The 11,921-nt window shown below is 48.2% G+C and overlaps 2 protein-coding genes across 2 annotated transcripts; both read right to left on the bottom strand.

Moving 5' to 3' along the window:
- Positions 1-6,978: 6,978 nt before the first annotated feature.
- LOC124662278 (anthocyanin 3'-O-beta-glucosyltransferase-like) lies at positions 6,979-8,426 on the bottom strand. Its single transcript, XM_047200134.1, has one exon. It carries the CDS (start codon positions 8,401-8,403, stop codon positions 6,979-6,981), a length of 1,425 nt encoding a protein of 474 aa, XP_047056090.1. The 5' UTR covers positions 8,404-8,426.
- A 526-nt stretch (positions 8,427-8,952) lies between these two features.
- On the bottom strand, positions 8,953-11,581 carry LOC124660499 (cell division protein FtsY homolog, chloroplastic-like). The gene is made up of 10 exons (XM_047198317.1): positions 11,291-11,581; positions 11,027-11,205; positions 10,867-10,925; positions 10,181-10,218; positions 9,948-10,068; positions 9,783-9,851; positions 9,611-9,693; positions 9,438-9,506; positions 9,281-9,343; positions 8,953-9,191 (listed from the first exon to the last, which is right to left on the bottom strand). Exons 1-10 carry the CDS (start codon positions 11,579-11,581, stop codon positions 9,078-9,080), a joined length of 1,086 nt encoding a protein of 361 aa, XP_047054273.1. The 3' UTR covers positions 8,953-9,077.
- Positions 11,582-11,921: the final 340 nt, after the last annotated feature.

Here is an 11,921-nt window from a genome sequence, read left to right as displayed (position 1 = left end):
GCTTCATGTCCCGTCCTCTTCACAGTATGCTGATATCTTCACTAAAGGACTGCCGACTGCATTATTCCGAGAGTTTCGCTCCAGTCTTCACGTCGATACTCTCCATCGTTCAGACTGCGGGGGCGTGTTAGACAAGGACTTACACACGGCGTCCGCGCCGCCTTGGAGTAGACTCCAAGAAACCTAGCAGCATACAGATATGTATTTGTGTTGTAATCATGTTGGACTTGTATTTCTTTGGCATATAAATATATGAGGAGGGAGGCCGTGACATTGATCACGCAGCCTAAAATTCTATTCGGCTTTCACTCGCGTTGTGCCGCCAAACCTCCTGCACGATGGGGTGGTATTTTACGGATGTTCATGATGATGATGAAAGACAGCAAGGCAGGGAGACTATCATCGACTAAGCTTTCATGGAGAGTCACAATGCCCTCTCGCACCATGCCTACACACAGTTTCCCCATGGCCACATTGGACACACATCACCAAGCAAACTAGGAGTGCCTCTATACTCTTGTGGTTCCCTTAAGATTCTGCGTTGAGCCGTCAAGTTGGTGCAAGTGTGGAACTCATTGGATGACAAACTTGAGTAGGAGCAGGGTTGAGGGAGGTTGAGAGGATCCACCCCACTCCACAAGAGGATAGCAAGAAAGAGGCTCTTATCAACCCGTCTCATTTACAAACCACTAGCATATTTTAAAATAATGAATATTTTCTCAAAATTATTGAATATTTCCCTATTTATGAATGTTTTCAAATAAACAAAAAAAATATGTGAACATAATTCAAATTTAACATTTTTAAAGTTGCAAACATTTTAAACCCCGTAAAGGAATAAAACTTGGTAAAATAATGTCCATTCGTTACGCAAATGTAAATACTCGTATGGTTTAAAATTTGAAATTGAAAAACATAAGAGAAAAATTGAAAAAGAAAATTAAAAAGATAAACATGAAAAGGAAAAATAAACATAAAAGCGAACCCCAAAAAAAAAGCACAGCTAACTAGGCCGGCCCACCTGGCGGTAAACTATATCAAACTCGGAATCGGCAAAAAGAAGAATCAAACTTGGAACGGAACTCGTTTCGTCCATAATACCGACTCGGGTTTGAACATGATTCAACAACGAAGGTGCGCCTCTCTTCCAGCCTATAAATATTCACATCACGCACACCGGCCGGGAGCAACAATCCAAGCGAAAACCCCTAGGATTGATTGTATCATCCATCATGGCAGCGATCAAGGCCAGCGTCAACGTCTTCGCGCTCCTCGACGGTGACGACCCCGGTGACAAGCGGCTCGCTGACTTCGACCCGAAGCAGAAGGATCAGCCCCAGAAGAAGCCTCTGTCGGCGGCCGCGTGCGACTATAAGCTCAAGCTCATGAAACCCCCGTCGCCTTCGCCTCGGGCGGTCGGGTCCAAGGCGCCCATGAAGATCCCTTCACCGGCAGTAGCGGCCGGTCTCCGGCCGCCGGCACCGGCAGCAGCGTCCAGGAAGAATCCTACACCCGCAGTCTCTGCCGGGCTCCGGTCTACGGCGGCGACGTCTGTGGCAAGGCCGATGAACAAGCAGCAGACTACTACCCCTGCCCCGCCACTACCACCTGCGCGTAATATCAATCTTACCAGGGTCCTGTTCACCTATCCATCGGCTCGGGAGCGCATCTTCAAGCAGAGGCAGGAACGCCAGGCGGAGTTCGAGCGGCGGCAGCAGGCCCAGGCAGCGGAGAACGGCGGCGGCGCCTCTGGCGACGACGACAAGAGTGCAAAGAACGTAGCTGCAGACGCTAAGACGGGCAAGACCAACGAAGTGAGGGTGCAGGGGCAGTACAAAGATCGAGCGAAGCAGCAGCCGGGCGCCGCCGTGAAGAAGGCCCTTGCGCCGCTGGTGTCAGAGGAAGTGGCGCCGGCACCTGTAGTGCTGCAGGCTCCGCCGCCGCCGAGCATCGATGATGTTGCTCAGTTTCCGTCTCTGAAGTGAAGCAGGGCTAGCTGATTAGTTTCAGAATCAATGTAGCTTGCTTTACGGTTTGTCATTTTTTTTTCTTATTGAGGAGCCAGAGCTTTTACGGTTTGTCATTGGTACTTGACTTTGCAAAATTGATTGTAAAGTCCTTTTGTGTATGTTTTAACTAGTACGTAGACAAATTTTATTTTAAATGAAAGTAAATTATCTTATATTTTGGGCAATTTCCTAGTTATTTCTAATTAACGAACCTAGAGCCCTAGATCCTCACTTGAGTAGTATGAAACTGTATAGAGAGACATCCACACGATTATCGGAGAAGATCAGTTTAAACAACGCTCAACTACTAGACGAGACTATCGAAGACAAAACCTCTACTCCAAACAGCGGCTCAATTAAGTTCGAAATAACTTTGTTGTTGATTGCTTATCAAGAGAGAGATATTCACTCTCGTGTGTTTGGGAATGGCGAGTGAATTCGTGGTTTTGGGGGTGGGAGAGAGGAGGAGACGACAGCTGGATTTGGGGTGCGCAAGAGAGTTGCCCAATCTGGTTCCAGTACCGAGAACTGATTTTATTTTGGCCCAAAAGAACGCTCAATACCACACCCTAAAAGATGTGGGTACCCGTACTTTTTTGGCAGGTTGCCATTTTTTCCTCCCAAAGATCAAAATTTGGGTATTTCCACCTCAATACCCAACCAAACTACTATTACCTCTGTTCCAAAATACAATCCTTTTTAGAAAGCTAGTTCTTGGCAAACCACATTGCGTGTCCGACGACGGGAATTAGAGGTGCAGCAGCTGCGTCCAATGCACAGAATTTCCAGCAACTATTGTGTCGTACAAAAGTCGGAAGTGAAGTATCCTACGTACAACAACGTTGATCGATGCCAAAAGTCACCACGAGAAAAGCCACCGACCATTTTATCAACCCTTTACCCCGATCCATCACCTCCTCAGTCACCAACGGCAACCCACTCTGTCGATTTCGCTGCCGCATGTTGCCTCCAAACATTTTCACAGTCTCGATCATGCTCAGCCGCGTCTTACCCCGTCCTCGGCTCTTCTCGGCAATGAGCTCGATTACGGAAGTATCAACCCCCCTCCCCGCGGTGTGTGATATGTGTGTGGCACAACAGATTGAGACGCACTAACGTCTCCCCAAGCTTACGCATCGCCCCACCGCCAGGTTGTGACCACATGGCTCAACATCGACCCTACATCCACGAGAGGGTAGGACGAAGGAGGCCCTCGTCAACCTGTCCCATTTTGCAAATTCACGAACACTTTTAAAATCATGAATATTTTTTCAAAGTCTGTGAAGATTTTAGCGAATTTATGAATGTTTTCAAATGCACGAACATTTTTTCAAATATGTAAACATAATTCAAATTAAAAAAATAATGTCCATTCATCAAGGAAATGTAAATATTCATATGATTTAAAAATAGAAATTGAAAATCTGAAAGAGAAAAATAAAAATGAGAAGAAAACAATAAACATGAAAAGGAAAAATAAACATAAGAGAAAAACAAAAAACAAACAAAAACTCAGCTAAAAAATTGGAAACATCTGTAACTAGGCCGGACCACCTGGCGGTTCACTTCAGGCGTCAGCCGGTAAACCGACGCGTCCTATAGGCGGTTCCCGGAAAATAGCACCAAAGGCCGAACTGGTATGAAACTCGGAATCGGCCACAATACCGACTCGGTTTCGACTTTCGAACATGATTCAACTACGGAGGCACGTCTCTCTTCCAGCCTATAAATATTCACATCACGCACACCGGGAGCAGCGATCCAAGAGAAAGCCCCTCGCATCACATCGTTGGTCATGGCGGCGATCAAGGCCAGCGTTAACGTCTTCGCGCTCCTAGACGGCGACGACCCCGGTGACAAGCGGCTCGCTGACTTCGACCCGAAGAAGAAGGATCAGCCCCAGAAGAAGCCACTGTCGGCGGCCGCGTGCGACTATAAGCTCAAGCTCATGAAACCCCCGTCGCCTTCGCCTCGGGCGGCCGGGTCCAAGGCGCCCATGAAGATCCCTGCACCGGTTGTAGCGGCCGGTCTCCGGCCAGCGGTAGCAGCGTCCAGGAAGAATCCTACACCGGTAGCCGCTTCCGGGCTCCGGTCTACGGCGGCGACGTCTATGGCAAAGCCGATGAACAAGCAGCAGACTACTACCCCTGCCCCGCCACCACCAGCTGCGCGTAATACCAATCTTACCAGGGTCCTGTTCACCTACCCATCGGCTCGGGAGCGCATCTTCAAGCAGAGGCAGGAACGCCAGGCCGAGTTCGAGCGGCGGCAGCAAGCCCAGGCAGCGGAGAACGGCGGCGGCGCCTCTGGCGACGACGAGAAGGGTGCAAAGAACGTAGCTGCAGACGCTAAGACGGGCAAGACCAACGAAGTGAGGGTGCAGGGGCAGTACAAAGATCGAGCGAAGCAGCAGCCGGGCGCCGCCGTGAAGAAGGCCCTTGCGCCGCTGGTGTCAGAGGAAGTGGCGCCGGCACCTGTAGTGCTGCAGGCTCCGCCGCCGCCGAGCATCGATGATGTTGCTCAGTTTCCGTCTCTGAAGTGAAGCAGGGCTAGCTGATTAGTTTCAGACTTTCAGTTTTTTTTTTCTTTTTAGTAGTACGTACTATGTAGCTTGCTTTACGGTTTGTCCTCTCTTTTTTTTTCGAATTGAGGAGCCAGAGATTTTACGGTTTGTCATTGGTACTTGACTTTACAAAATTGATTGTAAAGTCCTTTTGTGTATGTTTTAACTACTTACACAAATTTTATTTTAAATGAAAGTATATTATCTTATATTTTGGGCGATTTCCTAGTTTTTTTTCGAATTAACGAGCCTAGAGCCCTAGATCCCTCGCTTGAGTAGTAGTATGAAATTGTATAAAGAAGTCCACACGATTATCGGAGAAGATCAGTTTAAACAGCGCTCAACAACTAGACGAGACTAAGACAAAAACTCTACCCAAATAACGGCTCAATTAAGTTCGAATTTTTTTGTTGTTGATTGATTATAAGAGATAGATTCACTCCTGTGTGTTTGGGTAGATGATCGGCCGAGTTTTATCATTTCCTCTTTAGTTCACGGTGTAACTATTATTTAATTTATAAAACTCACATCAAAGTCCGGTTATTTCCCTCAAAAAAAGCTCAAACAAACTATAGTAGTAACTCCGATCCATAATAAATATCATGATTTTAGTTCAAAATCACTCAAATTTGAACTAATGCCACAACAATTATTATGGATTAGAGAGAGTGGAATATAAGGCCATGTTTTATTCAAAATATTTGCAAAGAAAAAATGTAGATTAAATCCTATAGAGCATTTACGTGTAAAAAAACCGTATAGAAAATTTTCCTATGATGGTTATTTGATTTGCAGGATTGATTTCCGTAAAAAAATCCTAAGAATTCTTTGCACTAGATTTCATAAGAAACCAAACCTCCACTTAGAGTTATGCCTCTAAGGGGCCCAACAGTTTGGACTTGAGTAGGTTGGAAAAGACATAAACCTGGACAAAAAAAAACATTCAGCAGGACCAGACTCCTTTAGGCTCTTTAAAGTATGTGGGTGGGGTAGCTATAGATCTTTCTTGGTATATCCATACAATAGGTAAGAACATAAAATAAACCATGTATGGGTGATTGTTTACAAAAAAAAATCTCCGCAAAGTCATAAGACCATGTATGGGGCTGACGCATGCCAGTGCCGGAAGGTCAAGGAAGTTGGTGAAATGATGACAGGAAAGCCGATGTGACAATTCCAATCCTACATTTTTTTTCCTATTCTTATGGTTTCCTTATCCTACCAATCAAATAGACCCTTGCAACTTTGTATCTTACCTAGTGCATATTCTTTAGCTGGGTGATCACCGTCCCGGACAGGGACGGAGCCAGCATGGGGCTGGCTGGGGCCATGGCCCCCCTCATGGTAATTTGTTTATTAAAAAACCTTGGTTAATTTATATATTCGATCTGCAAGTTGCCTAAATTTACATATATGGCCCCCTTCAATAAATTTTACATGCAATTGGCCCTCCTTGTGTTACTTTTCTGGCTCCGTCCCTGGTCCCGGATATGGTGTGGAAATAAGATAGAGATCCAATGCAAACCAGCATCAAGCATCTCCAATAGATGATGCATAATAGGACACTTGAAAGTGGTTTTAGGGCGCCATATTTTGAGCTTTAGGGCACCAAAAAAAATCTGCAAAACGAGGTGATGTATAAAAGGGCACCAGATAGATTAAAGATGAGTAAATAAGGAACCAAACTCAATTTCGATGGATAAAGTAGTTTTCATTGTTCCATAAACAGTAGTACTTCATAGTTTGACAAACACTAGGCCTTGACTCCGACAGACACGACGTAGAACTCGACACACTATGACACACTGTAACACACTACTCCTAGTCATCGCCATCGAAGGAGGAGTAGAGATAATCCCAAAAGTCATCGTCTGAAGACTCCTCCATGGTTGTGGAGAGACCAACCCCTGATGTTATAGCCTTCTTCTTCACTTCGTCCTTCGCAGCATAGAACTAGATCTCCGCCTGCACGAGCTTTGGTGCTCCCAAGGGGAGCTTGCCATGGCCGCCTCGTAGGACTCGTGGGTGCATGATTGACCCGAGAGGTCACTTGATCTAGCTGCAATAGATTTCAGGTGTAGCAAATTCGTGGCAAGAGAGCTCGAATCGTCCATGACGCGGACGGAGGCATGTGTATGCATATTGTTAGGCCAAAGGTGCGTCATCAATTTATTGTGACTAAATGTAGTATCAAGCAGGCTAAACAAAGTATGTGTTCCGTGAAAAAATTAACCATACGTTGATGTTTTGTGAAAAAAAAAAAAATCTCAGGTTGTGGTTCTGTGATAAAAAAATTCCTCAATATATTGTGTTAAGTGATAAAACCTCCGAAAATGATGATTCCAAATGAAGGAACGTTCTCAGCATAGGGTGGATTACAAACTCGGGAATACCCAAGAGTTGAAATTACGCTCGTACGCTAGCATCACGGTCGTAGCTTCGCTGCAGCTCTTCCACCAGTTTCAGCAATGCTATGTGCGACGTGCCGCCGCCGCTCACCGCCGACTTGGCCTCCTGCTGAGCCCAGGCGGCCCTCGCACGCATTTTACGCCCCTCCTCGCCGTCGGCGTCCATCAGCCTCCTGACCTTCTTCTCCACCTCGGCCCTGTCGACTACGGCACCACCGTCGACGGCGACGTCCATCCTGATGCCCGCGCCAATCATGTCCGCGACGTGCCTCGCGTTCACAGGCTGCTCGGCAATCATCGGCCACGCCAGCACGGGCTTCCCCGCCGCGAGGCTCTCCATCACCGAGTTCCACCCGCAGTGGCTGACGAACCCTCCCACCGCACGGTGCTCCAGCACGCTCCTCTGCGGAACCCACCCGCGGACGACGCGGCCGTGGGGTCCCACGTCCACCGGCGGCGACCAGGTCTCTGACCGGACGGCCCAGAGGAAGGGGTGGCCGGACTGCACCAGCCCGCGCGCCAGCTCGGCGAGCTGCTCGTCGGCGACGTGGGCCTGCGTGCCGAAGGACACGTACACCACCGGCTCCGACTGCTCGTCGAGCCAGGGGAGGCAGCCCTCGGGATCCTGTTGCAGAATGTCGCCGGCGGCGAGGAACAGCGGGCCGACCAGCCAGGCGCGGGCGCCCGGCTGGTTGAACGACTCGACGATCGCCACGAACTCCTCGTCCAGCTTGGTGAAGCTGTTGACCAAGACGCCCCAGCTGCTCGCCTCGGAATCCTCATCCATCAGGGGATCCTCTTGGTCCGTCGTCTTGGTCAGCGCACCTGGAGGGACCTCCGCCGCCGTGAACGTCAGATGCGCCGGCATGCGGGGCACGTGGAAACTGCCGCCCTGCCCGGCGCAGCTGGGCAGCGGGCCCATCATGGCCGACGTGGCTAAGGCCGTGGCGAAGCAGGACATGCCGTGGAACACGACGTGACGGACGCCGGCGTCGGCGGCGACGCGGCGCGTGAACCCGAGGAACAAGTCGGAGACGAGGACGAGCGGCGGCGACGGAGAGGAGAGCGACGCCATGAGCTCGGCGAAGGGCTCCTGGAGGAGCGCTGCGGCTTGCACGAACGTCGGGTGGAGGGACGGGCTGGGCAGGGCGTCGGTGGACTCGACGCCGGCTGGCAGCTGAGGCAGCGACGGGAACGGTAGCACGGCGAAGCGCACGGACGAGGGGACGCGGCTGCGGGCGAAGGCGAGGTTCGCCGGCGTGGTGACCACGGTCAGGCGCAGGTCCTTGTGGTGCACGGAGAGCGCCGTGGCGAAGTGGAGCAACGGGAGCGTGTGCCCTTTCGCCATGAACGGGAACACCACCACATGGTCCCTGCCACCGGTATGGTGGGCTGCAGCGGCACCGTCGGCGGCGGTGACCATGGCAGGGCGTTTGTGTGTGGAGGACCTGGTGTAGCTGCAGAGCTGTGTGGAGGTGTTGTGTGACTGCACCGCATTGTCTGTATCTCGTGGTGGAGTAGTTTTCAATACTGCTCACATTAGTGTTGGGATCAATTATTTTGCCAGCTGACTGATCGAGACGCTCAAGAGCGCAATTAATGTTTGTCAGCAGTATGCATGAGGACAAGAGAGGATAAAATACAAATTCAATTGAACCATAAAATACATGTTAATCACTCGAGCTGTTGTGCTCTCAAATGGTATCTTGTGTTGTTTACGACTCACTCAAGCTCTATGTTATGAATGCATAGAAATGGATGAAAAAAATAAGTACTCCCTCCATTCAAAAGAGGATATCGAAGATTTATCAAAATTTGGATGTATCTATACGCTAAATAGTGACTAGATACATTCAAATTTAGACAAACTTTTGATATCCTTTTATGGATAGAGGTAATATACATGTGCTACTAGCATATGGGAGAAACCACAGGTGAGACGTCGACTGGACTGAAAAAACTGTAGATGCTCACAAAACTGCTTCTAACTTCTAGCAGGTTAGCAAAATCTTGTTACATGAAAAATACTAATAGCAAGGCCACAAACTTTTGAGGATGTACGTCAGAAGAATGCTTCTTTTTCTCCAAAATAGAAATTTACGGGAAAATGGCTTCCACAAATGCCTCTGCATCAAAAGGTTGGAGATCTTCCACCCCTTCGCCAACACCGATAAACTTCACTGGTATCCCAAGTTCATCGACAACGCTAACCTGTGGCAGATAAACTTAGTGAGTTCAGGACAGACCCAGGACAGGAAACTGCAGCTGTGAAAAAAAAAAGGTCTGGAGATTGTGCATACCACACAGCCACCACGAGCAGTGCCATCTAGCTTTGTCAGGATAAATCCTGTGATTCCAACAACCTGGCACCAAGGTAAGAAAGTCCATCATTATCACTTATTCTTTATTATATAGAAACACAACTAATGAATTAGGTGCAAATCGAGTTGCACTTACATCGTTGAACTCCCTCGCTTGTTGTAGCATATTTAAGCCAGTTGTGCCATCCAGAACCAGCAAGACCTCCTGCAGGAGCATGACCAAAGAATACATGATAAAGCAACTATGCAAAAACATTGACCTAATAATACACCACAAAACTAAATCTTTTGAACATCGATATGATATACATTAGGAGCACCAGGAAGGGCTTTAGCCATGACTTTCTTGCAAGTAACCAGCTCTTCCATCAGACCATAATTTGTATGAAGTCCTGTAAAATAATTGCTGAAGCAAAGTCAATTTTCACAACAAGAAAAGGAGTAAATATATTCTGCTCCAACTCTGTAACAACAACCGTACGTCCTGACGTATCACACAGGACAATATCAAAACCTTCACGCTTCCCACGTTTCACTGCCTGCGAAAGAACTACCAAGCGAGTCAAAAATTAGATAAAACATAAGAGTTGGGCTCATTAAGATAACAACATACTTCAATCATGCTTGGTGGATCAGAAGTTCATACCTGATGGAGCTTGTGCCTTCTTATCTCTATCGATAACAATCTCTGAGCCAGTTCTCTCAGCCCAAACTTCTAGCTGGTCACGAGCTGCAGCTCTGAAGGTATCACCTGCTGCCATCAATACCTGTATTATCGTTGAAAGCAGCAACATAAACTCTCCAATTTTATAAGAATGCACTCAAGCAATATATATAGGCATATAGCTGAACCAGCAGATATGGAGTAAATAGACCCACCTTCGCTCCTTCATTCTTAAATCTGTGAGCAAGCTTTCCTGCAAATATTTCAGATGACAGAATAGATCAATTTGCCACGTCATAGCATCATGTGGAAAACAACAAACAAACACAAAACAATGTGCCCAATTGAGCAGCAGGTCCAATTGATAAGGAATGTCCAAATTATCACCACATAATGAATTAGTCTTGCTATACAGAGAGTTTGTTTACTTTCATAGTGACCACATAATTTCACCGGAAGAGAAAAAACAGATCACGTAACCTAAAGCTCAATCCAATGCTAGCCCACATTAGACATCTTGTACAGCCTACCCTACATTGCCATTATAAATTCATTTCAATAAATCAGTAAAACCTTTCACCGTATAGTAAAGGTAGGTTGGAACTAGCACTGATAGATCAAGCAGAGGATTGCAGATAAAATTCCGATGTAATGTTAGTACGAAGACCACCATGGTCAATAGAAGGCCTAAAGACCAATGTCATCGATGTGATAAGGTTTAAATAAAATTTTCAAAGAAGGATAAGCAATTCTTCGCATCACTCAGGCCAGTCGAGGAGCAACAAGTAAATACGCAGCCTCAATGTGCGAAATCGCGATAAACCTATAGCATTTCTTCCGGTGACAAAATGTACTACATCTCAATGAGAGCAAGAAGGCAGTAAAGCATGCCCGGAACTACCTAGCGATGTCGTCTTTCCACCACCATTCACTCCCACAATCATGATGACCGCCGGCTTCCTGCAGAAACGAGCAAGCACACTCAGACCTCCCAGTTTTCAGACAACACGCAGCACACAACAGTAGCACACTGGTGCTCAGTTCAGCAGAGGGAGCAGAACCTGAAGCCGAGCTTCAGTTCGGTGTTGCTGCCCTTGCTCGTCAGCAGCTCAAGGATGCATCTTTTCAGCGACGCCTTTATCTCGCTGCCGGATTTGAGCTTGCCGTCCCGGATTTCGTCGCGGAGGGTGTCAACGATCCGGAACGAGATCTTGGGCCCGAAGTCGGACACCAGCAGCGCCTGCACGCGACGCGAGAACCAAAGCATCGTCGTCAGAGGGAGAATGGAGCAGCAGGTAAGCAGGGGAGGTGAGGTGACGGCTGACCTCCTCGAGGTCGTCGAGGACGCGGTCGGTGTCGGCGAGGTTCCAGTAGGTGAGGAGCTCGTCGACGACGGAGAGGTTCTCGCGGGTCTTGGAGAAGCCGGAGAAGAGCTTGTCGACGTCGCTCTTTGCCTTCTCCTTGATGAGGCGGCCGAGGCGGGTGAAGAAGCCGGCCTGCCCCGCCGCGGCAGCGATGCGGAGGTTGGCTGCGCGGCGGCGGCCGGAGGGTGCGTGCAGGGAGGCGGATGCTGAGGACGGGGAGAGGAAGGGGAGGACGTGGGGCGGTGCCGCCATTCTTGCGGTGAGGATACGAGCAGCTAGCGATGGGTGGATAGAGCTCGGCCGCGCCCGCCCTGGGGTGCAAACGGCCTACTGCTGGTTCGTTTAATCAGAAATAGACTGTCACGTGCAAACTACAGGTGATATCACCAATACAGGTGATACCAGTTTAAATACATCAACAAAAACCAGTTTTACATTACCTGCTTTTTCTGTGTTTTCAGTTTTTACATCACTTAAAAAGATTAGGATATTTCATGTGATGTAATACATCATCAAACCTGCTCATACAAAAAGTTCTAAACTGTGGTGCATTTTAAATAAAGTTCTAAACCTGCTCATACTGCTGGTTCGT

Source organism: Lolium rigidum, chromosome 6 (genome assembly GCF_022539505.1).
Source record: "Lolium rigidum isolate FL_2022 chromosome 6, APGP_CSIRO_Lrig_0.1, whole genome shotgun sequence".
Classification (NCBI taxonomy): Eukaryota; Viridiplantae; Streptophyta; class Magnoliopsida; order Poales; family Poaceae; genus Lolium; species Lolium rigidum.
This window is presented reverse-complemented; position numbering and strand designations above follow the sequence as displayed.

What these genes read in the sequence shown, in the direction of transcription:
- LOC124662278 (XM_047200134.1), bottom strand. Translation starts at nt 8,403, where the DNA reads ATGGTCACCGCCGCCGACGGTGCCGCTGCAGCCCACCATACCGGTGGC.
- LOC124660499 (XM_047198317.1), bottom strand. Translation starts at nt 11,581, where the DNA reads ATGGCGGCACCGCCCCACGTCCTCCCCTTCCTCTCCCCGTCCTCAGCA. An exon ending in TCCTCGACGACCTCGAGGAG is followed by an intron (nt 11,206 to 11,290) that starts GTCAGCCGTCAC and finishes CGTCGCGTGCAG; the next exon opens with GCGCTGCTGGTGTCCGACTT. An exon ending in TGGAAAGACGACATCGCTAG is followed by an intron (nt 10,219 to 10,866) that starts GTAGTTCCGGGC and finishes AAATATTTGCAG; the next exon opens with GAAAGCTTGCTCACAGATTT.